At 51.8% G+C, this 24675-nt stretch overlaps 2 protein-coding genes and 3 non-coding genes across 5 annotated transcripts; 4 read left to right on the top strand and 1 right to left on the bottom strand.

Moving 5' to 3' along the window:
* The first annotated feature begins 5588 nt into the window (after window positions 1-5588).
* RPS3 (ribosomal protein S3) lies at window positions 5589-12330 on the top strand. The gene is made up of 7 exons (XM_065678919.1): window positions 5589-5696; window positions 6858-6988; window positions 7236-7329; window positions 8497-8591; window positions 9233-9420; window positions 10766-10962; window positions 12262-12330. The coding sequence occupies exons 1-6, from the start codon at window positions 5667-5669 to the stop codon at window positions 10957-10959; spliced, it is 732 nt and encodes a 243-aa protein (XP_065534991.1). The 5' UTR covers window positions 5589-5666; the 3' UTR covers window positions 10960-10962; window positions 12262-12330.
* On the top strand, window positions 8748-8894 carry LOC136014191 (small nucleolar RNA SNORD15). The gene has a single exon (XR_010612537.1). It is a non-coding gene; the product is annotated as a small nucleolar RNA SNORD15 (small nucleolar RNA).
* LOC136014192 (small nucleolar RNA SNORD15) lies at window positions 10174-10321 on the top strand. Its single transcript, XR_010612538.1, has one exon. It is a non-coding gene; the product is annotated as a small nucleolar RNA SNORD15 (small nucleolar RNA).
* Window positions 11166-11304, top strand: LOC136014193 (small nucleolar RNA SNORD15). The gene has a single exon (XR_010612539.1). It is a non-coding gene; the product is annotated as a small nucleolar RNA SNORD15 (small nucleolar RNA).
* Window positions 12331-14803: 2473 nt separating the features above from the next.
* On the bottom strand, window positions 14804-22522 carry SERPINH1 (serpin family H member 1). The gene is made up of 5 exons (XM_065678918.1): window positions 22378-22522; window positions 18485-19098; window positions 18203-18301; window positions 17573-17805; window positions 14804-17097 (listed from the first exon to the last, which is right to left on the bottom strand). The coding sequence occupies exons 2-5, from the start codon at window positions 19065-19067 to the stop codon at window positions 16795-16797; spliced, it is 1218 nt and encodes a 405-aa protein (XP_065534990.1). The 5' UTR covers window positions 19068-19098; window positions 22378-22522; the 3' UTR covers window positions 14804-16794.
* Window positions 22523-24675: the final 2153 nt, after the last annotated feature.

Below are 24675 nucleotides of genomic sequence, written 5' to 3'. Positions count from 1 at the left end.
ATTGGTTGAGCCTCTCCTGGGTAAACTTAGCCTAAAAATATGAGATGATCTTGGGCCAGATACTTCCTGCTCTGGCAGTATCGTGGTCCCAGGCTGGAAACCAGCAAACAGAGTGGGGTTTGTGGGGGTTAGAAGGGTCTTTCCTTCAAAACAGCTTGAGAGCCTGGTTAATGTGTTCAGATCCCTGCACAGAGCCAGCTCCTGGCCTGATGGGCTGGTGTGACCCTGGGATGAGGACCTCAAACACAGATGTCCCCTCACTGTAGTGATAGGAAAAGGGGTGATGGGTTTAAAATGAAACAAGGGAGATTCAGGTTGGATCTTAGGCAGAAGCTCTTCCCTGTGAGGGTGCTGAGGCGCTGGCACAGGGTGCCCAGAGAAGCTGTGGCTGCCCCATCCCTGGCAGTGCTCAAGGCCAGGTTGGACACAGGGGCTTGGAGCAAGCTGCTCCAGTGGAAGGGGTCCCTGCCCGTGGCAGGGGTTGGGGCTGGAGGAGCTTTAAGCTCCCTTCAACCCAAACCGCTCCATGATTTTATGATCCAACTTTGCACGGTGCTGGGACCGTGGGTTCTCCAAGTGCCACCCCCAACCTCACCATCTCTGAGCAAGGTGTTCCTCCCTAGCCCCATCCTCATCCCCATACCCCTGCCCTCGGTGCTCACAGGCTGCTGTGGAGCTGGGCTGGGGCAGGGAAAGAGCAGGGCTTTAAATAACCTCCTCCAGAATATATGTGTGTTTGTGTTGGATGGTTCCTGGGAGCTGGTTGACAGCCGGGCTCCAGGAGCAGCAGGATGGGCCAGGGAAGGGGGGAAGGAGGGAGCTCCACATCGCCTCTGCTGCAAGGAAAAGTGTGATACTGCACCATGCTGGAGGAAAAAGGGAAGCTTTCCTTGGAGATGAGATGTCTCCTGCTTGTTCTGTGTCTCAGCGATGGGCTGGGGAAAGGTCACACACTGTTGTCGTGTTGGTCAGTCCTATGGTCCATCCAGATGGATTAAGGATGTCTGAGGTACATCCCTGGCCTGTTTGCTTTACTGTCTCCTCATAATGTGGCCACTCCATCCCCTTTTCCTACCTGCTTTTCTCCTGGGCATCCTTCTGAACTTCCAAAGCTCATGGAGGATGAGGCTCAGTGGGTCCCTCTGAGGGGTGAGTTCAGAAAACAAGATGAGCAGCAACCTGCAGGCTGAAATAGGGGCACGGAAATTAGGGTGCATTACACCCAGATTGATTTATTGCAGATATAGACCTAGATGAAGCAGAAGTGGTGATTTCTACAGCATTGGGAAGGATCAGCATCTATTCCACCATCTGGACAGGAGCTGGTTTTGTCTCATCATGCCCAGGGATGCAGATGGAGAAGAGCACGAGGAGCCCACAGAGTGCTTAAGCAAGTATTTCTGTTCACATTAAACCAGCCCAGTCTGAGCCCTGGGCCCTCAGGGCTCCTTAAATCCATCCCTGGTCAGCCTGGCTCCAGCCTGGCTCCAGCCACAGTCCCTGGGGAAGAGATGGGAAGAGATTGATGGAGTTGTGGCTCCTAATTTTGGCCAAGAGGAATTTTCCATTGGGAACAGCATTGATGGGGTCTACAGGCAGTAACTGGCACTTGAGGAGCATGGGGGTAAAAGGAGAGAGAAGGATGGGGCCACCACTGGGGTTGGTGTGTTTTGGCAGCCCGATAGGGAAAAAAGTGGGAGCAAAGGACAGCAGGAACAACAGGAGCTGGAGATGGGGGTGAGGAGCAGAGTGTCCTGCTGTGTCCCTTCCCTCTGGAGAGATCATAGGGAGGTTGAAGGGTGGATGGTGTGGGAATGCCAAGCTTGGGTCAGCCCAGAGAGGGGAAGGAGTTGCTTGAGGGAAGGATATGATGGTTGGACTCATTACAAGTGCAAGAAGAGCATTCAGAGGGGGCACTAAATGTGTCTGCTCCATGGGCTGCTCCAGACAGGCTCTGTCTCACCGATGCTCCCCCATCCCTCAAATCCTGGACGAATGAATCCCTGGGGAAGAGGGAATGGGGAGGAGAGGAACGCAAGGAAGCTTTTCCCACCCTGGCAACCGTCTCCACTGACATCTAGTGGCAAAACAAGGTGAGGAGGGAAGCTGGGTCCTCAGACGCTGCTGCCTCTTCATTGCTCCCATAGGCAATACTGGGGTGGGTGTTTGAAGGAGATGTGTTTTACCGGTGCTGTACTGCTTATAGTGGAATTCCCTGCGTGGTTTGCCTGGCTGCATCTGCAGCAAAGTGTTGCTGGAAAACAGGAGCCCCAAAACACCGTCATTGGTGTTAATGGGGCCCTAGTGGTGCTTAGACAAAGAGTTAGCAGGAGGCAAACCTCAGTGGCAGTCTGGATGTGGCCATCCCATTCAGGAGAGGGATTACACGGCTGGACCATGGATTCAGAGCTGGTGGTGGAGGTCCCATTGCGCTCTGTCCTTCCCTCAAGGGTTGGGGGCGTTTTCACCGTGCTGTTCCAAAGCAACTCCAATTGCTTCCCAGCATGTTTATGGGGACCTTCTCTTTGCTCATCAACTCTGCATGGCCTGAGCAGACCAGCCTAAAACCAGAGGTGGTGGCCAGGCCATCAGTGCCGCCATCAGTGGCAATGCCTCTTGGTGGGTCATGGTGGTCATCAACGTTCTGATTTCATAGAATCGTAGAATGGTTTGGGTTGGAAAGGACCTCAAGATCATCCGGTTCCAACCCCTGCCATGGGCAGGGACACCTCACACTAAACCATGGCACCCAAGGCTCTGTCCAGCCTGGCCTTGAACACTGCAGGGATGGAGCATTCACAACTTCCTTGGGCAACCCATTCCAGTGCCTCAGCACCCTCACAGGAAAGAATTTCCTCCTTATCTCCAACCTGAACTTCCCCTGTTTCAGTCTGAACCCATCACCCCTTGTCCTGTCACTGCAGTCCCTGACGAAGAGTCCCTCCCCAGCATCCTTGTAGCCCCCTTCAGACACTGGAAGCTGCTCTGAGGTCTCCACGCAGCTTCTCTTCTCCAGGCTCAACAGCCCCAATGTTCTCAGCCTGGCTCCATACAGGAGCTGCTCCAGCCCCTGCTCATCCTCGTGGCCTCCTCTGGACTTGCTCCAACAGCTCCATGTCCTTCTTATGCTGAGGACACCAGAACTGCACACAGTGCTGCAAGTGGGGTCAAAAATACATGTTTGTTGCAAACACTCATCTCCCACTGCCTTCATCTGCTCTTCATGGGAGGGCCACAAATGGTCAGACCCAACCTGTGTGGGTTGGTAGATCTCCACCACATCTTTATCTGCACCAGGCTGAGTCCCAGCCTGCACAGTTTAGGTGCTCCCTGCTCTGTAAGCATCCCTGCTGCCCTGCTCTGACCTTGTCCCATGTCACCTCTACCCTACTGGAGACAGAGGCACACTCAGATGTGCACGCTGGGATTATCCACAGAGCCATGAAATGATGGTCTCCCATTTCTTCTGCCTTTTTTGATGATTTTAATGCTTAATTTCTTCTTTTGCTGCAGCATCCATGCAAGGAGCAGAGTTGTGCAATGCCCCTGCCTTCACCCATCATTTCTTTAGAGCCTCTGACAGAGCTTTCCAAGAGAAGCCTTCTGGAAAACCAAGCAGCATATTCCAACCTTTTTGCCCTTATCCCCTTGTTTTCTACCTCTTTTCTGGTTGGTTTGCAATGCAGGGTTTCCCTTTGCTGCCTCTTCCCAAACAGGCCATGGTTACCCAGTAGTGTGGGGGTTATTTTCACAGAATCATTTAGGTTGGAAACAACCCTTAAAATCAAGTCCAACCATGATAATATATATGGTACAATCCAATTTATATCTCTATTTCCTATACACCATACATCAATTCTACCCATTATAATTAATTCTAATTGAAATGGCACAACCAAACCCCTGTAATGCCCTAAAATCCCTAAACCACTTTCCCCATCTTTGGCCACCACAGAAGCTTCACGTGTGAAATCCCATCCTGTTGGCACTCATTCAACCCAGTACCCAGGCTGCAGTGGTGATGATGGAAAACAAACCCACAGCAGATCTGCCCTGGAGCCACAAGCGTCCTATTTACTGACTCCTAAGGACCACAGCCCTGCTGCACACATACAGTAGGAAAGAGCTGTGGTAGCTTGAAGTTTGCAGTTAACCATCCTCTGTACTTACAGTTCACTAGGAGCAGTTGAGAGCTGTTGTTAAGATGTACATAAAGCAGGAGATGAAGGGGTAACAACACAGCATCCTCTGGCAGAGCCTCCTGATGTTGCCCTGGAAATAACCAACCAGGCTGTGATTTTCACACTGTTTTCCTCATGGATGTTTCCTTCATAGACTCATAGAATGGTTTGGGTTGGAAAGGACCTCAAGATCATCCAGTTCCAACCCCCCTGCCATGGGCAGGGACACCTCACACTAAACCATCCTACCCAAGGCTTCATCCAACCTGGCCTTGAACACTGCCAGGGATGGAGCACTCACAACCTCCCTGGGCAACTGATTCCAGTGCCTCAGCACCCTCACAGGAAAGAATTTCCTCCTTAGATCCAATCTAAACTTCCCCTGTTTCAGTTTGAACCCATTACCCCTTGTCCTATCACTGCAGTCCCTGATGAAGAGTCCCTCCCCAGCATCCCTATAGGCCCCCTTCAGGTACTGGACGGCTGCTATTAGGTCTCCACGCAGCTTCTCTTCTCCAGGCTCAACAGCCCCAACTTCCTCAGCCTGGCTCCATACGGGAGCTGCTCCAGCCCCTGATCATCCTCGTGGCCTCCTCTGGACTTGTTCCAGCAGTTCCATGTCCTTTTTATGTTGAGGACACCAGAACTGCACACAGTGCTCCAGGTGAGGTCTCACAAGAGCAGAGCAGAGGGGCAGGATCACCTCCTTCGCCCTGCTGGTCACGCTCCTTTTGATGCAGCCCAGGATACGGTTGCTTTCTGGGCTGTGAGCGCACACTGCAGCCGGCTCATGTTCATTTTCTCATCTCCTCTCTTTCAGCTGAAAACCATCACCCCTTGTCCTATCACAACAGACTCTTCTACAAAGCCTTTCCCCATCTTTCTTATAGGCCCCTTTTAAGAACTGAAAGGCTGCTCTCAGGTCTCCCCTTCAGGAGCCTTCTCTTGTCCAGGCTGCCCCAGCCCAGCTCTCTCAGCCTGGCTCCAGAGCAGACCTGCTCCAGCCCTCACAGCAGCTCCGTGCCCTCCTCTGGGTTCTGGGCTCAAACCACCAGGGATTGCCCCAACCCAGGGGCTGGACGTTGCCGTTGGCCCCATTGAGCCTCCTGAGGTAGCGGGCCCAGTATGGACCCCTGAGGGACACCACTTGTCACTGTTGTCCATCCAGCCACCGAGCCATTGACCACTGCCCTTCACATCTCTCCAGTTCCTCACCCTGTGCCCGTTTATACCGGTTTTGGAGCCGGTTTAATGCCGCCTGTGTGCCTTCACACCAGCCTGGTAGAGCCGGAACCCCCCCGGCAGCGATAGGGTTAAGCCTCCCCAACATGGCGGCGCTCCAGTGCACCGGGAAGACTACATTTCCCATCTGTCCCCGCCAGCCATCCCACGTGATCCATGCTGCCCAATGGAGAGCGGCGGAAGGCCGATATAGCCCGCCCTAAGGGCCGGTTCCCCCCTTTCCGCCGGGCGGCGCGGCTCAAGATGGCGGTGCAGATCTCCAAGAAGCGCAAGGTGAGGGCAGCATCCCGGCTCGCCGCGGCCTGCCAGCGCCTCCATATCGGCGGCGTCGCGTCGGGGGCGGCCGCGGGCGTCGCCGGGGCGGGGCGGATGCGGGAGGATGGCGGCGGATGCGGGAGGATGGCGGCGGATGCGGCGCGGAGGCCCGGCGGGGAACATGGCGGCCGGAGGCCGGGGTGAGGCAGCGTGAGGGGGGCCTTGCGCGGGTGCCGGGGTGAGGGGCTCGGCCGTGGTTCCACACACAACCCCACGGGGGGCTTGCACAGGGCAGGCAGGCTGGGGTGGTGCTGGGAGCTGAGGAGTGGGGCTGGGAGCTGAGGAGCTTCCTTAGTTTTCCCTCTTCTACAGTGGGAAGCGTTGGGAGTTCGTGACTGCCGGCTTCTATGGGTCAGAGGGGCCGGGAGAGTGTGGGGCTCTGCCTGTTTTGGGGAGGGAGGGAGGCCTTGGCGCTGTCAGGGTGGAAGTGCACGGGCCCTGTGGGGCTGGTGAAGGGATGGGAGCTCGTTTCGTTTAAGGTTTATGCGGAATCAAAGCCCTGCTGCAGGGCACAGCAGTGAGCTGTGATGGCAGCCCTCAGCGTCAAGTGTGGCAGTAGCGAGGGGTGCGCCAGGCAGTGGGGTAGGTTCCTGCTAGACTCAGAATCCCGGCCTGGTTTGGGTTGAAGGGAGCTTAAAGCTCATCCAGCCCCTGCCACGGGCAGGGACCCCTTCCACTGGAGCAGCTTGCTCCAAGCCCCTGTGTCCAACCTGGCCTTGAGCACTGCCAGGGATGGGGCAGCCACAGCTTCTCTGGGCACCCTGTGCCAGCGCCTCAGCACCCTCACAGGGAAGAGCTTCTGCCTTATCTCCAACCTGAACTTCCCCTGTTTCATTTTAAACCCATCACCCCTTGTCCTATCACTGCAGTCCCTGATGAAGAGTCCCTCTCCAGCATCCTTGTAGCCCTCTTCAGATATTGGAAGAAGTGACTTGTCTATGGGAATTCCAGGGAAAATGCTTTTATTTCTCCCCACTGCTGCTTCCTTTCCATGGGGGGAGAGGCAGCTGGTCTGCAGGTTGATCCCAGGGACGAATTGCTCCCAAACTCCAAATGGGAAGATCTTATGTTCAGGCTGAGCACTTGAAAAGAGCTTGACTTGGTCCGTTTGGTTTTCAGTTTGTCGCTGACGGCATCTTCAAAGCTGAGCTGAATGAGTTTCTGACTCGTGAACTGGCTGAAGATGGGTACTCCGGAGTAGAAGTCCGGGTCACTCCAACCAGGACCGAGATTATCATACTTGCCACCAGGTAACTGAGATCCTGCTGTTGACACATGGGTGCTGTGCAAGGCCCTGTAGGGGATGTTGCTGCAGGCTGGAGCTTAAAGTGATGACTGTTACGGGAGGCTACTTGGGAAGTAGATCCCAAAGCGATCTCTGGTGCTGCAGCAGTGTTGCAGCCCCTGAACTTCGATGCCCAGTCTGGAAGCTCTTTGGGATGGTTACAAGCTCTGACTTGGAGACTTCTCTCAGTCATTCTGTCCTTTCTTTCCCAGAACTCAGAATGTCCTGGGAGAGAAGGGCCGCCGCATCCGGGAGCTGACGGCTGTCGTGCAGAAGAGGTTTGGATTCCCTGAAGGAAGCGTTGAGGTAAAACTGTCTCTGTTACAGCAGTGTAAGCGGGTTGTGCAGTTTGCTTTGTGCAGTGTCTGGATGGTGTCAGCTGAAAGGGGGCTTGACTTCAAGATAACCTGGATCGTGTTTTACTTGCTCGCACAAATGCTTTGCTGGTTGGGGTGCTTTGAGTGCTGTCACTTTGGCTGGGTTTCTTTGATTTCCCAGCAAGGTTGCAGGTAAAGCTTTCTAAATTTGCCTGTAAATATGTTATAGAATGTTGTTGTCCCAGTATTGAGGTGAGAACTAGTCCAACAGCATAATGTTTGATGTTTGTGTGTTACCATCACCCTTACTGAATTCATAATGCTTTTGTCTTTATAAACAAACAGTTCTGGTGCAGAAGTATCTCTGAGATTTGAGTATGAGACTGTAATAAAATAGACTTTAAAGTAACCCCAGACCAGTGACTGGTCTTCTAATGTCTGAAGTTTGATGTCCTTACTAATACTTTCCTCTAAAACGGATTAGTGGCAGGGGTGAATGGGTTGTCCGGGGTTGTGCTCACGTTTATTCCTGCTGGGCCAGCATTGCTGGATCACATTATACAGTGAACATTGCTGATTATCTCCAGCAACTGCTTAAATAGACTGTATGGCACAAACCCTCACAGAGCACAACATGATTTGTCAGCTCTAGGAGTATCATGTGCATGAGTTTGAATGTTTGCTGCTTGTGAAGTATCAGATTTTGGGGTCTTGGAGATGGTGGATTCCTCTCAAAGCTTTCAAAAATCAAACTATTTCTTAAGTTGGGTTTTAAACCTTAAGCTGACTTATGTAATTGAGGTGTAAAAACTGTCCTTGTGATTGTCTGGATACCTCTGTCCCACGATCCCCCATGTTCTGGAGCTGTTTGAAGCAGCGGCTCGTTGACACTGCACCCTGGAGGTTTAAATAGTCTCGTGGCTTTCAGTGGAGTCTTGCTGATGTGTCTCAGCTTTGCCAGGAGTAGGAGACTGGCACCAGAGGAGTTAAGGGTGTGTAGAGTCAAAGGATTAAGCTTCTACATGTAAATGTGGAAAGACTAACTGAACTGGGTGTAGAGGATGGAGGCGTAGAGTAGTATGAAGCTCCTGTGTTATGAATTAAAAGTATCTTGAGATACAGTCCTGTTTCTGAGTTTACTTCTCTTCCTTTGTAGCTCTATGCAGAGAAGGTGGCCACGAGAGGTCTGTGTGCAATCGCTCAGGCAGAGTCCCTGCGGTACAAGCTTCTGGGAGGCTTAGCAGTGCGTCGGTGAGTGGAGCAAGCTGTGTGATGGCACAGTGAGGAAGTGTGCATAAAGCTTGCAGTTACTTATTTGTGAATAAATGGGCGGAGGAGTGAAACACAGTTTCAAGCCTTCTGGCTGAATTATAGTTCAGGTGACACTTGGCCCTGCTTCTTAGATCCCTTCGGTGATGATAAGATGACGAGTCAGAAGTGGATGCCTCTTGGTGTGGTATCTCTGCAGCGTCATGTTCTGTGATGCTGCATGTGGTTCTTCAGCAGGAGCATCCTGTCATCATTGGTTGATTTAGAGGCATTTGTCTGAGAAGGGATGAGAAGCTACACTCCTGACATGGCTGTATTGGCTGCCTCAGCTGTGCAGCTTTTCTTGTGTCACTAAAAACGTGCTTGTCACTGTTCCTACAACCTTACAAGGACCATAAGTCAGAAGAGCTGTGTTTGACAGTGCTAAAACAATGTGAAGAGTTTGCTGCTTTGTGGAGCACTGGCAGGACCTGGGGTGCTGGGGCGTACGTTCAGAAGGCTTTCTACAAACAAAAGTAGAAGTGCGATTGCCTGTGCTTGAAACTGGGATAAAATAGCTCCATGGAGCCGTTTGGATTTGGCAGAGTGGCAATAATGCAGTGGCTGTTGCTCTCTCCCTGCAGAGCCTGCTATGGTGTCCTCCGCTTCATCATGGAGAGCGGTGCCAAGGGCTGCGAGGTGGTTGTGTCTGGCAAGCTCCGAGGTCAGCGAGCCAAGTCCATGAAGTTTGTGGATGGTTTGATGATCCACAGTGGAGACCCAGTGAACTACTATGTTGACACAGCCGTGCGTCACGTCCTTCTCCGGCAGGGTGAGTGCATGGGATGCCGATCCCTTTTGTATCTGTGGTGGTTCCTTGTGTTGGCCTTCAGAACCAGAAGATCTCAGCTGCTGGTATCCCATGCCTGCAGGTTGGAGGTTTCCCTCTCACTTGTGGGGTGGCAGCTCGCATGGTTTTGATGTACCACTGATTTGGCAGAGCAGTTCAGTTGTGCTCATTGTTCAGACTCCAGAAACCTACTGTGTTCCTGGCCTTTTGCAACTAAACTCTTGGTGTGGAGTTTGCATGTGGTATCTGAAGTAGAACTTTATTTGTGTTTGGGAATGGGAAATGGAGAAGTGGCCTTCAGCAGACAAACAGACTTGGGTATTCATCCTACATCCACTTTTGTAGTGGTGGGGTTTGAATGTTTCCAGTTGAGCATGTGGCTTTAGCTTTTTCACATACTGTCACTTATATCCTCTGGCCTCTGAGGCTGGTAGTAAGACAACTTGCATGAAACACAGGTTGACTGAACTTCAACTGTTGGCAGTTTGAATTCTGGCTTTCTTGGCTCCTAGAGTTAGGCAGACAGAACATGGGAGCTACCGGACGCACAAAAAGGCCAAATGCAGACAGTTTTCCCCTATAGCTGTGCCTGGCAAGTCTTCCCAGCTCAACCAGCCAGGCCTGCTTACACTTGTTCTTCCGCCTGGTAAAACACACAACTAATGCATCTTAGTTTGAGTTGTTGTTTAATTGATGTAGGGGTAGTAGCATAGACAAAGCTCTTCTCCACCTTCCCTTCAGTGATGATGCGATGATGAGTCAGAAGGGATGTCCTTGTGTCATTGCAGCCTGTTCAGTGCCATGTTCTGTGGTGCTGTGCTGAGGCTGCCTTGGGCAGGATGTCCTATTCATTGGATGATTTTGAGGCATTTGTCTGAGAAGGGATGCAAAAACCCTCAGCTTCCTAGGAAGGTGAGTTACCCCAGGAAGGACGGGGTTTAAACCAGGGTAGGCATGACTTAGGGATAGAGCATGTTTTCATCCTAGTCCCAGGCTGAAGTTAGCAAAGGCAGTGAACTGGATAAAGATAAAACATGCTGATTTAAATTCAGAGTAATGGGATTTCTAAGCTTTAGCACATTCAAGGCCACGTTGGACAGGGCCTGGGGCCACCTGGTCCGGTGGAAGGTGTCCCTGCCTGTGGCAAGGGGTTGGGACTAGATGATCTGAAGGTCCTTTCCATCCCAAGCCATTCTATGATTTCTGTTAATCAGCTTGCATCTTAGTGTTGTCAGGGGATGTTTTTGGTGTGAAAAGCATGTTTTGTGGGGTTTGTCCCTGCTGAATGAGTGCTTGAGATTTTGTATTGTCCTGTCACTCTTTACAGGAGTACTGGGAATCAAAGTAAAGATTATGTTGCCCTGGGACCCAAGTGGAAAGATTGGCCCCAAAAAGCCTCTTCCAGACCATGTCAGCATCGTGGAACCCAAAGAAGAGATCTTGCCCACCACCCCCATTTCAGAGCAGAAAGGTGGCAAACCAGAACAGCCAGCCATGCCTCAGCCGGTTCCCACTGCCTGAGGGGTAAGTGCTTCTCTCTGTGTGGTGGGAGGCAGGCCTGGGGAGGATCCATGTGGAAAGGGTGTCATGTCACCCAAGAAAAGCTGTCAGGGGAAAAAGGTGCTGCCTTGAACCAGGCAAGAGTGTTCAGTTGGACTTGGTTTAGAGTATTGCCCTGGATGAAGAGGGCACGGTTTAAGGCAGGCTGCAAACCAGCTAAGCACACCCTTCAGTGAAGATTGGATGACGAGTCTGAAAGGGAATATCCTTGTGCCAAGTGCCCTGTTTTCATGTTGTGTCCTACAGCATGAATTTGGGGACCTTGGGTCACAATCTGATTGACTTAGAGGCATTTGTCTGAGAAGGGTTCAGTGCCTTGGGTGTTTTCATGTTATGCCACTGCTACCAATGTGAAGTTGGCAGCACAGGGTATCTGTGCCAAACTGGATCCCATGGCGGGTATACTTGGAAGCCAGTAACATTGAGCACAGTGCTTAGGCTAGTTTTGTATGTAAATAATGGCAAGTTGAAACCCTCTCCGAATGAGGAGCTTCTAAGATGGAAATACATAGCTTGAAATTGTCTTCAGATCTGCTCTGAGCTGTTCCCAGTGAACATGTGCAATTTGCTAGCTTTCTCTGAGAGCAGCAGGAAGGAGAGGGCCTAAGGCTGCTTCCAGATTCCTCAGCTGCTGTTGAAAGCAAGGCTGGGGTGGTCTCTGACTGAATGAGGAGCTCCTTTTCATTTTAAACCCCTGATGAAGAGTCCCTCTCTGGTGTCCTTGCAGGCCCCCTCCAGTACCTCATGGGAGCCTACAAGGATGCTGGAGAAGGGACTCCATCAGGCACTGTAGTGACAGGACAGGGGGTGATGGGTTCAAACTGAAACAGGGGAGATTTAGGTTGGAGATAAGGCAGAAGCTCTTCCCTGTGAGGGTGCTGAGGTGCTGGCACAGGGTGCCCAGAGAAGCTGTGGCTGCCCCATCCCTGGCAGTGCTCAAGGCCAGGTTGGACACGGGCTTGGAGCAAGCTGCTCCAGTGGAAGGGGTCCCTGCCTGTGGCAGGGGTTGGAACTGGATGAGCTTTAAGGTCCTTTGCAACCCCTGAGATTCTATGAAGGCGGCTTTGTGTGAATAGGCAGAGTTCAGGGACTTTGCAGGGCTCCTGTGGGGGAAAAGGGGATCATTGGCTAAAATGCAGGAAGTGAGAGATTGGAAATCATGGAACAAACATGGAATCACGTTTGTTCAGCGTTTGGGGTAGGAGAATGGTTATGGGAAATAGCTTGCCACCATCTCACTCAGTATTCTGTTTTTTGTTGTAGGGTTTGTAACATCTGCAACCAGAAGCTTGACTGTCCTGAAAACATCTCTTAATAAAATCACAAAAGACAGTGTTTGTGGAGGTCCTTTATTTGTTTTCCAAGATGTATTCCAGGAAAGCCTTGCTCCACCTTTGCTATGGAAGGAATTCTGTTGCATTTCTTCCAGGTCGTGTTACCCTTTTGGAGTGAACTTAGGAGATCCTAAAAGTGGGGACAAAATACTGATGTCTGGTAGAGCTGGAGCAGCAATCTGGTATTCAGGGGGTCATCAATAACATGAACTAGAGTAGTGCTGGTAACTCTTCACTTCCATACCAGTCCCTTACTCTGAGGTTTCCAGAAGGGGGAGCTTTTTTAGCAGGGTCCAAAGCAGTCATCCTAGTTTACACCTTTGTGGCTTCAACTGAAAGTGTAAACTGAAGTGTTACTGTATTCTACTGAATGCTTTCTGCACCTCTGTACATCCATTTATTTCCCTTGGCGCTGAAAGGATGTTCAGTGTGTGACTTTCAGGCCTATAGACCACACAGGAACATTATAGCTCCTGTCAGGATCAAGTAACCTTTGCTGGTAGAGATGGGGAGTGAGACAAACTCCTGAGTAGGAGTTTTTACACAGTAGCTGGGGAGAAGTAAGTGTACACTCTTTGGTTTCAAACCTGTCCTAAGCTTTGAGGTGGAAATAGATTGAAGCAGTTGGGGAAACACTTGTCTTCCTTTGAGTCTTAAGCAGACAGTCTGTTATTTCTCACTGTATTAATAACTGGCTTTAATAAGCTGTAGGATGACATCCTGAAGCTGATAAGAGATGACAAGGCTACCTAAGCTGTTGAAATGTATAGTCTGTATGCAGGGATGTGTTTCCACCTCTGTCCTATTGCTGTATGAATGTAGCTGTTCTTGTCTGTTGTGGTGAAGCTAAAGCCTGTAGTTTAAAGCGACGAGACTGAGCATTTGGTTAAGTTTCAGGCAGAGATTCTGGTTCTGTCACCTCCTTTCCCAGTGTGTTTCTCAAACTCCAGTGCAGTAATGGGAAGAGCCTGTTACACACACCCTTAGAGATCACGTTGTGTGCAAGATCCAGACTTTCTGTCCCCATTTGAGAAATTCGGAACCTATTTGCTGCATTAAAACCTACAAATCTGCAAAATGTGTTGCTTGGTAATGGCTTTGACAGCCAGATTGCCATTTTGGGAAGGCTTCTCTTCAGGCAACTGGAATTCCAAAGCGACAGTGTCGGGAAATGCTGTCTGGCAGCGAGTGTGGATATGCGAGCCTCAGCCTGCCTATTCCCAGCTTCTCTGGCAGGTCTCCTGTCAAAGAGTTGTGCTTCCTCAGGGTGTAAGAGAAAGTGATTCCAGGTTTCTGTGTACGTCTTTCCATGGAAAGCTTTTTAGAAGTGTTAGAGTAAGCAATGCCAACATCAAATTTTGACTTTTTAAACAGGAACTTGGATTTGGAAAGCAATTCCAAAAGGCAAGATGACAGACCAGTTTCGTCACATTATAGGAGCAGGAAATGTGTGAAAGCTGGAAGCAATAGAAGAGTGCAAGGATTTGCATATTGTGTCTAAATTCTAATACATCCCAATATGTGAGATGATGATCAGCTAGAGGTTTCTCCTGCAGGCCTCCAGTGAGGGCTCTCTCCTGGAGAGTGTGAGACTCCAACTTAGTCTCATGGTGCTGATCACTGGTAGCATCAAGATGTTCAGTTGCTTGTGAGTAAGATCAAGAGATGTGCAAGTAGTGAGCTTAAGAGTTAGGGTTGTGTACTTCTTGCTCGATCAGTCGTGTGAGAAGTTGAGGACAACATCAAGGATTTATTGCTCTGGTGAGATTTCCCTCTGGAGTACTGTGTCCAGCTTTGGGGCAACAATGCAAGAGGGATGTGGAGCTGTTGGGAGTGAGTCCAGAGGCCACAGAGCTGCTGTGAGGGCTGGAGCAGCTCTGCTCTGGAGCCAGGCTGAGAGAGCTGGGCTGGGGCAGCCTGGACAAGAGAAGGCTCCTGAAGGGGAGACCTGAGAGCAGCTCCAGTGCCTAAAGGGGCTGCAGGAAAGCTGGAGAGGGGCTTGGGACAAGGGCCTGTAGGGCCAGGCCAAGGGGAATGGCTTGAACCTGCCCGAGGGGAGACTGAGCTGAGCTCTTAGGCAGAAGCTCTTCCCTGTGAGGGTGCTGAGGCGCTGGCACAGGGTGCCCAGAGAAGCTGCGGCTGCCCCATCCCTGGCAGTGCTCAAGGCCAGGTTGGACACAGGGGCTTGGAGCAAGCTGCTCCAGTGGAAGGGGTCCCTGCCTGTGGCCGGGGTTGGAGCTGGATGAGCTCTAAGATCCCTTCCAACCCACACCAGTCTGGGATTATAAGAAAACCTGACCTAATACTATCCATTTCCCTTGATGGACATGTGCATTAAGTGTATTTTTGTCCTTAATCACTAGATTAAGGCAAGTGAATTGGATTTAAAGATGGCAAAGAGCCTCTCCAAGCCTTTTTTAGGAGTATTCTGTCTCCATCCAAACCCTTCAAGTGACCAAGGCTGCCAGGGCTTCATTGAAAAAGTTTTATTGCAAAATTAGACGACTGTCACTGTGTGGTACAAGAAGAGACAACAAAAGCCATCAGACGCCTGCATCCACATGATGCACATTATTCACATCCCACAGTGTGTTCCTGCCTTTCCCACCCCTTTACCCCCCACCCCAATCCTCCAGCATGTGGGTTTCAGTGCGCTGCTTCTCACCAGGTAGCATCTACCGTACACCCTGGGCTTTAGGCTTGCTGTGCATTTGGGTATATCCTTGTGGATTACTTCCTACCTCCCAAAAAAGCACTTGGGAATATGAGCTGAGAAGGGGCTTAAGGACAAGAACCTCCCATTCTGGCTGGCTTCGATAGCAATTAAGGCAGACGATAAGCTTGTGTAAGCTTGCAAACCTGGAGCATGCATGGCCAGGTCCAACTTGGGGGCATGAGCTGCTGAATTTTTGCTTGTAGGAAGCACCTAATACGAGAGTTGATGGTTTTAACTTAATAAATAAGTGGAAATAGTCCTGTTTATGGTCTGAGAAAGTGCAGTGTTGTGCTTCTGTGTAGGAACCTGACAGCAAGCACATTGGCAGGGAAATAAAAGGGAGAGAAAAGCAATGCAGTTGTGCTCCTTGCTGGGTTTGAGTTAACTGGCACTTGGATTGTGATGGATTTCTCCCAGTCATCTTGTCATGACTTGTTTGCAGTGTCTCTCAGTGCGTAATGACTTCAATGCTCATGGGATTGTATCAGTTACTTCCTTAAGTATTAACCTGCTATCCCTTAAGAAGACAGGAATAACCTCCAAGTCTAGACTGGAGCAGGCTGTGAAACATGCTCTTTATCAGACATAAATAACTATAAATACATTTGGTTTTCAGCATGCTGTTACCCAGGACAGCCAACAGGGAGCTAAAGCATCATGCAGAGGAGGAGCTTCGGAAAAGGGCCAGGCAATGGCAGCTCTAAAGCTCTCTATTTAAAGAAGAAAGTAGAAGTGAACCTCCTCCAGTCCCTTGGCCTGCAACAGGAGCTGACAGCCACCAACCCTGCTTGTAACTGGAACAACCTTCGCAGTGGTTAACTCCTTCCCAGCCTCATCTGCTGATGCAGAAGCACCAAGAGGAGTGGAGTTCCTCTGTTTGCACGGTACAGGATGTTCAATTCCAGATGCTGGCCCAAGAGCCCCCCTGCTGATCCCCAGGGGAGTGCAGCAGAGCCATTTCTGTCATGCAGAGTGCTGAAGGGACCTAGCTTTGGTCTTAGGGGTATTAGCAGACACCAAAGCTGCTTACTTCTCTGTGAAGTGTTGAGCAAAGCTGTGCTTGGCTTTGCAGTGAGTGTTCTAGCTGTGGAGCTGATAGCTTACTGCAGCTGAAGTCATCCAGAGCAGGGTTAGGCAGGACAGAAAGGCACAACTCTATGCAGTCTCCATTCTCACATGCTGTCACAGTCCTGCTCAGCTCTCAGGACCATAGAAGAGGCTGGACCTTAGAATTGCCCCTTTGTGCTTTGTTATATACCACTGAGGATAGAAGAGAGAAGCAAGGAACAACTGCAGAGCAACTTGAGCAGCTCCGGTGTGGTGCCACATAGCAAAGGAGAAAAGCAAGCAGCAGAGCTCAATGTGCAGAAGCATTTGAGATGGAAGTGTGAAGGGCTTGTGCCTTTGTAGAGCTGGTGGTAGCAGGAAGGTACTTAGCAGGAGGCTTAACTAATGCAAGGAGGAGGTAGGCATCAGCCTCAACATCACGGCTGGGATGGTGCATGCCAGTTTCCTTTCCACTCCTGGTGACCCTCTTGTGCCAGGCTCCTCTCTGGAGGTGGGTTTGTGCAGTAGGTATTTTGGGGTGAAGTAAAGTGTATGCTGGTTTCTCATCACAATGCACCCTGGTCTGAATAGCACCCATAGTTCGAGAAGGATACAAAATAGTGTTTCCCCTTTTTTGAAATCCCCCCACTAAAAAACACACAAACCAAAGCTCTTGGGGATAAAACCAACCCAACCCAACTACAACTCATCACGCATCTTGTCTCCTTTGGGCCTCACAAGCCTGCCAATAAAGAGGATGGAGTTGGTTTTACTGTCCTTGATCATGAAGATGAAGGGGTGGTCAGCATAGAAGAGCTTGGGGTTCCTTATCTCCTCTCGGCCATAGATGTCAGCATCATAGGGGTTCCCTTCCGTGTCCCATTCCAGAGCAGCAGCGTGGAAGACATTGGAGAGGTAAAGGTCTTTCTTGCCAGAGATCTTTGACAAGTCAGCCTTAGTTTTGTCAATGGCTTCTGTCAGACCCAGATCAGCCAGGTGTTTCTAGGAGAAGAGAGGTCAGAGATCATAGAATCATAGAATAGTTTGGGTTGGAAAGGACCTCAAGATCATCCAGTTCCAACCCCCCTGCCATGGGCAGGGACACCTCACACTAAACCATCCCACCCAAGGCTTCATCCAACCTGGCCTTGAACACTGCCAGGGATGGAGCATTCACAACTTCCTTGGGCAACCCATTCCAGCGCCTCAGCACCCTCACAGGAAAGAATTTCCTTCTTAGATCCAATCTAAACTTCCCCTGTTTCAGTTTGAACCCGTTACCCCTTGTCCTGTCACTGCAGTCCCTGACAAAGAGTCCCTCCCCAGCATCCCTATAGATGACACAGTGCAATCCATTCTAGCCGTGGTTACCCCAGCCCCTGGATGACAGGCATACAGAGCCCATCATCCCGTTATCTTGTCTCCCAACCCAAAGAACTCTTAAGTCCCAACTATTTTCTTTAAAGACCTCCTTTACCTGAAGGTCGTGGCTGACTTCCAGGACGACTTTAGGCAGTGAGATGGCCACTGATCTCTTCTTCATCTTGCCAGCCCAAGTCTTCAGCTGCTCCCTGTTCAGCAGCTTCTCAACCCTCTCCAGAGGCTCCACATGGTTTGGCATGATGAAGATCATACTGGAGAGCTTGTGAGCAAGTGGCATCTCCACCACCTGCAGCTTCTCTGTCTCATCATCGTAGTAATTGTAGAGACCTTGAAATCAGAAGCAGGAAATGGTGAGATGTGGAGCAGAAGCAAAGCTCCCCACAACCTTGGTGTGAATTAACCCTGGACCCATAGGGAAGCGAGTCTGAGCACTGTTTTGGGAACCGGTCCAGTGTTATTTGAGTTGGCAGCAGCTCCAAACTGCAGCTCATTGGTGTGGTGAGCTGGGATTTACTCCTAACAGCCAAGCACCCAATAGTAAACATGGATTATCCCTGCCCACAGAGACACTGGGTCAGCAGAACAAGCACACCCAGCCTTGTCCTCTCACACTTACTACCCATGAGGAAAACAACACTGGAAGCAGCTGGTGGAAAACCAAGTAACGGAGCAGAAACCTTAACTCCTGTTGGTCCTGACACAGGGATGGAGGTTTGCAACTCACCTGTACGGTGCATCATGGGGACCCCAACAGTGTAGGAACGGGACACCATGAAGCCACGGTTGTCCACCATCTTATGATGGAACTTCTCATCCCAGTGAGCTACAGGAGGGAGAAATTCAGCGTGTAAGAACAGGGAATGGGTGGTCGTTGCATGCACAGTTCCTATCTACTTGCTCTGAAAGAGAACATGCCTCCAGTGGACATAGGACCTGTTTCCTTGGGCTGCTCTCTATTGCCTTAGGTTCTGGGTGTCTTATATCAGGAACAGAAGGCAGAACTTACGCTTGAAGAACATGGCATTGACAATGAGGGCTCCGTCAGTTTTCTCCACATCCTTTGTGACCTCTGGGAGCTTCCCATCCGTGGTCTGGGCTGCCCATTCGTTAATGGATTTCAGGGCGCTCCTCTTGTCTCGGAAGTTGATCTTGGAGTGCTCGTAGTTGTAGTGTTTCTTGCTGTTCTTCACAAAGTCATCAGCAAAGGTGATGGAGGCCGGGCCATACAAGCGGTTCCCGATCTTCCAGGTGACATTCCGGGCCGTGCTGTTGCTCACCTCATTCAGGAGCTCGGATAACCCACTGTGGACATAGTCATCGTTCAGCTTGTCTGCACTGAGCACCGCCTTGGCTTGCGATGCAGTTGTGGCCTTGCCCCCAAGGGACACGAGGCCAAGGGAAGAGGCCACGACCACGGGGGACAGGAGGATGTTCTCCATGTTCTTGTCCTTCGCCATGGCATGGTAGAGGTTGAAGGCCAGCGTTGTGCTGCGGTCAGCCAGTGTTGTTGCCTTGTCGCTCAGCTTCCTGTCCTCCGAGGGCACGGCGGCAGCGAGGCCGCAGAGAGCAAGGACCAGGATAATCCACATGGCTTCAGCAGCACCCGATGCCTCTGAAGACCTGCCGGGCAAGAAGAGCTCATTGTCAACACAATTCAAGCCCTTCCTGAGCATTCAGAGGCTCTTCCAGTGCAATCCACAGTGATAGCCAGAGCATCCACATCAATGCTTCACAGAATCACAGAATCACAGAATCACAGAATCCCAAGGGTTGGAAGGGACCTAAAAAGATCATCTAGTCCAACCCCCCTGCAAGAGCAGGGTAACCTACAGTACATCACACAGGAACTTGTCCAGGCGGGCCTTGAATATCTCCAGTGTAGGAGACTCCACAACCCCCCTGGGCAACCATCCCAAGTCCACACTGGGCTTTCCCCATAGCAACAGTTAACCTAAAAGAGTGCAGGCTGTGCTCTGGCATGCACAGCCCATGCATTTTGAATGAAAGCTTCATTTTTAAGCTATTTGACTCTATTACTATATGTTCATGGGCAGTACAGGATTTAAAGAGGGGCAAGGGAATGGAAGGAACAGGTCTGATATGGTCTTGATAGGCCAAGGGGAATGGCTTTAACCTGCCCGAGGGGAGACTGAGCTGAGCTCTTAGGCAGAAGCTCTTCCCTGTGAGGGTGCTGAGGCGCTGGCACAGGGTGCCCAGAGAAGCTGTGGCTGCCCCATCCCTGGCAGTGCTCAAGGCCAGGTTGGACACAGGGGCTTGGAGCAAGCTGCTCCAGTGGAAGGGGTCCCTGCCCATGGCAGGGGTTGGAGCTGGATGGGCTTTAAGCTCCCTTCAACCCAAACCACTCTGGAATTGTCCCAACAGTCGCAAGTCAAACCTTTGTCCTGGTCAGAAGCTAGAATTGGGATGTTTCTGCAGCCCAGGACCACACAGCACAGTGCGGCCCACCAGTCCAGGGGCTACTGTGGGCAGTGTGCAGCAGGGATTGTCCTCTTTGGGGACCTGAGCTTGGTACCGAAAGTACTCAGCTTTCTAGACACTAGATGGAGTACATGAGCTTCCACCAAGCTAAGGCAGAGGGGGGGGCCTTGAGAAGTTCCAACGCTGTATGGTCAGCTCTGTCCCACTGAAGTTTTGCCTGTACAGCCGCAAGGGAGGCACTGGAGCTGAATGTGGTGGACCCTTCCTTTCCCCCCGCAGAGCCCCATCTCAATACGTTCAGGCATTAGGTAGATGCGTCTTACCACAACATACGTGCTCCATCCCTGTGAGGGCTCAGAGCTACCAGCTTCATAGAATCATAGAACCATTTGTGTTGGAAGGGACCTTAAAGCCCATCCAGCTCCAACCCCTGCCACAGGCAGGGACCCCTTCCACTGGAGCAGCTTGCTCCAAGCCCCTGTGGCCAACCTGGCCTTGAGCACTGCCAGGGATGGGGCAGCCACAACATCCTTGGGAGCCAGTTCTAGTGCCTTAAATCCAGCCCAAACTAGCCCTGTTTCAGTCTGAACCCATCACCCCTTGTCCTGTCACTGCAGTCCCTGATGAAGAGCCCCTCCCCAGCATCCTTGTAGCCCCCTTCAGACACTGGAAGCTGCTCTGAGGTCTCCACACAGCTTCTCTGCTCCAGGCTCAACAGCCCCAGTGTTCTCAGCCTGGCTCCATACGGGAGCTGCTCCAGCCCCTGCTCATCCTCTTGGCCTCCTCTGGACTTGCTCCAATGGGAGCTTCGATGTTCTCCAGTCCTAAACGCCGTGTCTGGAAGCTCTCTGGAGCTCACACTGCTTACCTCCAAGGCTAGAACCTGTCCCCAGCCCTTCCCTCCCTCCTGCCTTCACACTGCTCCCAGCAAACCTGCCCCACAGCAGCTCCTAAAGGCTTAAATTCCCCCTTCATTCCCAAAGCGAGCCTTTGCGTGACCTTCTCCTCCCACTGGCTGCCTCATACCCAAGGCTATGGTGAGCTCTCCCTCCTTGCTCCTCTCCTCCCACCCCGCTCCAGGCTGCTTTTTGCATGCAGGGACAAGAACGGGCTGTCACGGAGCAGCTTCAGGGTTAAAGGCAACAGAGGAAGCGAAGGACCCGCTGGGATTACATATGGAAGGAAACACGCACGTAGCCTGAAGGAAAGCGAGTGCGCAGTTGCAGCAGGGACCCTCTGCCAGAGCAGGGATTATGTATCCTCAGCGATTTATATCCTAAACTCCTTTCAGGAGCGAGCCTTCGATTGAAGGGAAGAGCCATCCTGGCTACTGAAGAGCAGAGATTTGTGCAACAGGCTCAAAACTGCACTTTTAAGGTGGCGAATAAGCACTTAAAGGTTTTAATTTGGCCCTTTTTCTTTCTAAGGATACCTTGGAACTGTTTCCTACTGAAGCCAACGTTTGCCTTTTTCATTCTGAAAGAGAACAGATACATGGAGTAGTTCCCATAAGGAAAGGGTGGCCCACACCGCTTTCATCTTCAGCTTAAGAAGGGTTCATTACTCCAGAGACCAGCCAGAAATGGGTGATACAGTCCAGTGGCACCAAGAGAAATGCTCCCCATCCTTGGATTATGGCTGGGATTAGCAGTGGATCCACTACCCAGGCTGGAAATAGAGGGAATGTGGGGGAAATGCACAGCCAATGACATCCTCTCTTGAGTGCGTGCAGCAAAGCCCACGCATGGGACGCCCCGTGCCAACGTGGCATTCCATAGCCCTCCTTGGGATGTGAAGACTTGCTCTGCTGGTGGGATTTGGAGGGGGCATCACCCATGACAGCCACCCAGAGGCACAAACCCCCGTGAGGGCTGTGTTTCCCCCATGACCAGGATGGAGGAATGCATGCAAGAGAGCAAAAGGCCGTTCCCGTGTCCGCAGAGGGATGTGACACTTTAAGGCAGGCAAAGGCCAGCACTGGGCTTGCAGGGAGGCTGCAGTGAGCTCTCATCATGCGCTGGGCTGGTGCCCAGGGTCCCGGAGGCTCCCAGGCTGAGCTGTAACTGGAGCCGGAGCCGTCCTCCAACCAGGAATGCTCTGGGACCCCTTGGACCAAACCAGCGCTTCCTTCATCCCCTTCTTCACCTTTCAAAAGCTTCTTCAGGGTGCAGCCTCTGCAACCCTCTCCAACAACGTAAAGATGGTGATGGGGGGGGGGTCTTTTAATGCCTTTTCACTACACACACCCAGTTCGTGGGGCAGCCTGTCCCCTACCCCCCCACTCCAACGCAACCTATCCCCGATGCACCCCTATGCAATCACCCCCCCCCCCCATACACACAACTCCCCTGCCCTATGGGCGCAGGCAGGACCCCGCAGTGACCCCAGCCCGCTGCAATCACTGCTTGGCCACATCCCTGCCTGGCACCGGTCCTACCCTAGGGTACCCCCATCTCTTACCTGCGGGCTGCGGCGCTGCCCCGCGCGGCTCCCTGTGCACCTCGCGGGCCCGCGGACGGGGGTTTATAAGGGGTCGGGAAGAAACTTCTGGAAAGTTGGGAAAAGCCTCTTCAAAAGCGCTCCGGGAGGAAGGGGAGGATCGCATAGAGGACCCAGGCCAAGAGCCAATGGCGGGCAGCCGCGGCGAGGAGGGGGGGCTGCGGGATGCGCGGTCCTTCCGCCCGCCTGCCCGGCGCTGGACGGGAGCGGCGTTCCCGAGATAAAGCCGTGGTTGGGCGTGGGTTCGGGGCTGTGGCCCCTGTTAGCATCGGCTTATTGTTGTATCCGAGCGCTGGAGCGGCTCTGCTCTGGAGCCAGGCTGAGAGAGCTGGGCTGGGGCAGCCTGGACAAGAGAAGGCTCCTGAAGGGGAGACCTGAGAGCAGCTCCAGTGCCTAAAGGGGCTGCAGGGAACCTGGAGAGGGGCTTGGGACAAGGGCCTGTAGGGCCAGGCCAAGGGGAATGGCTTGAACCTGCCCGAGGGGAGACTGAGCTGAGCTCTTAGGCAGAAGCTCTTCCCTGTGAGGGTGCTGAGGCGCTGGCACAGGGTGCCCAGAGAAGCTGTGGCTGCCCCATCCCTGGCAGTGCTCAAGGCCAAGTTGGACACAGGGGCTTGGAGCAAGCTGCTCCAGTGGAAGGGGTCCCTGCCCGTGGCAGGGGTTGGAGCTGGATGAGCTTTAAAGTCCCTTCAACCCAAACCAGTCTGGGATTCTATGTTTCTGTGGCCATCCCTCTGCTCCCAGCACCTCCTGAAGCTGCCTGGTTGGTGGCACATGAGGGGTGTGATCTATGCCAGAGCAGTCAGTCAGCAAGTGTTTAACATCTTCACCTGATTCAAACCGCATCTTCCCATCTCTCAGATGCTCCCTGATTTGGTGATACCCAAGAGGACCTGCAGTCATAGAACCAGAATGGTTTGGGTTAGAAGGTACCTTCAGAGCTCATCTAGTCCAACCCCTTGCAATGAGCAGGGCCATCTTCAGCTGGCTCAGGTTGCCCAGATGCTTTGCTGTACTCTGATATCCAAGTTACCAGCAGCTGGGGATCTTCCTCATATTACTGTGTCCCCAGAGGCTGGTTTTCCATCCGTCTCTCCATGTGCATTAACACCCACTTCTCCTTTTCCCCATCAGCTGTGCTGTGATGGGTCAATGAATGTCTTCCCCACCACATGTTCCATAGTTCCCCTGCACTTTAGGCATGAGATGAGCAGGTCACTTATGGTCTGTTCTTCACTGTATCGTAACACAGTGGCACAGTCCTCCTGTCTGGCAAATGAGGCAGTTTAGAAAGGCATTAGGGCAGCAAATCCAGCCCCAAGTGATGCTGAAGGAGTTAAATGCTCATGCTGCCCAGTGGCAGACTGCCTGGCTGAGCGCTTACAGCAAAGTATGTGCCATAGAGAGTTTCTGTGCTGAGTCACAGGTCCTGAGCGCCACTTGCATTTAACCCAGGCACATTTTAAGCCAGCATGGGATATTTTTAATGGCAGTCTGGGATACAGAGATAATCTAGATACTGCCCATTAGATAAGCACCATCCTCATCGATGGTTATGTTAACAGGATGCTGCAGCATTGTGTTTGCCTGATGTTTATGTCTTCCCTTGCTTCTATTCCCCATGTAATCTCATTCCCCCCTCCTCATACTTTGGCTCTCCCAAGTTTCTCCACTTCCCTTGGAAGACAGGTACCAGCAGGTTACTACCTCTTGTTGCTATATAGAAACCAGCATCCGATCGTGTCTTCTGGCTTGGGATATTCTGTCCTCAAACCTGGGTTCTCATCTTGCAAGCACCTTGCCTCAGGATCATCTCATCTTTCCACTCCCCATTCTTTCTCACAACTCCAGTCATAGAATCATAGAATCACAGAATGGTTTGGGTTGGAAAGGACCTCAAGATCATCCAGTTCCAACCCCTCTGCCATGGGCAGGGACACCTCACACTAAACCATCCCACACAAGGCTCTGTCCAACCTGGCCTTGAACACTGCCAGGGATGGAGCACTCACAACCTCCCTGGGCAACCCATTCCAGTGCCTCAGCACCCTCACAGGAAAGAATTTCCTCCTTATATCCAATCTAAACTTCCCCTGTTTCAGTTTGAACCCGTTACCCCTTGTCCTGTCACTGCAGTCCCTGATGAAGAGTCCCTCCCCAGCATCCCTATAGGCCCCCTTCAGACACTGGAAGCTGCTCTGAGGTCTCCACGCAGCTTCTCTTCTCCAGGCTGAACAGCCCCAGCTTCCTCAGCCTGTCTTC

This window comes from Lathamus discolor, chromosome 4 (assembly GCF_037157495.1).
Source record: "Lathamus discolor isolate bLatDis1 chromosome 4, bLatDis1.hap1, whole genome shotgun sequence".
Taxonomy (NCBI): domain Eukaryota; kingdom Metazoa; phylum Chordata; class Aves; order Psittaciformes; family Psittacidae; genus Lathamus; species Lathamus discolor.
This window is presented reverse-complemented; position numbering and strand designations above follow the sequence as displayed.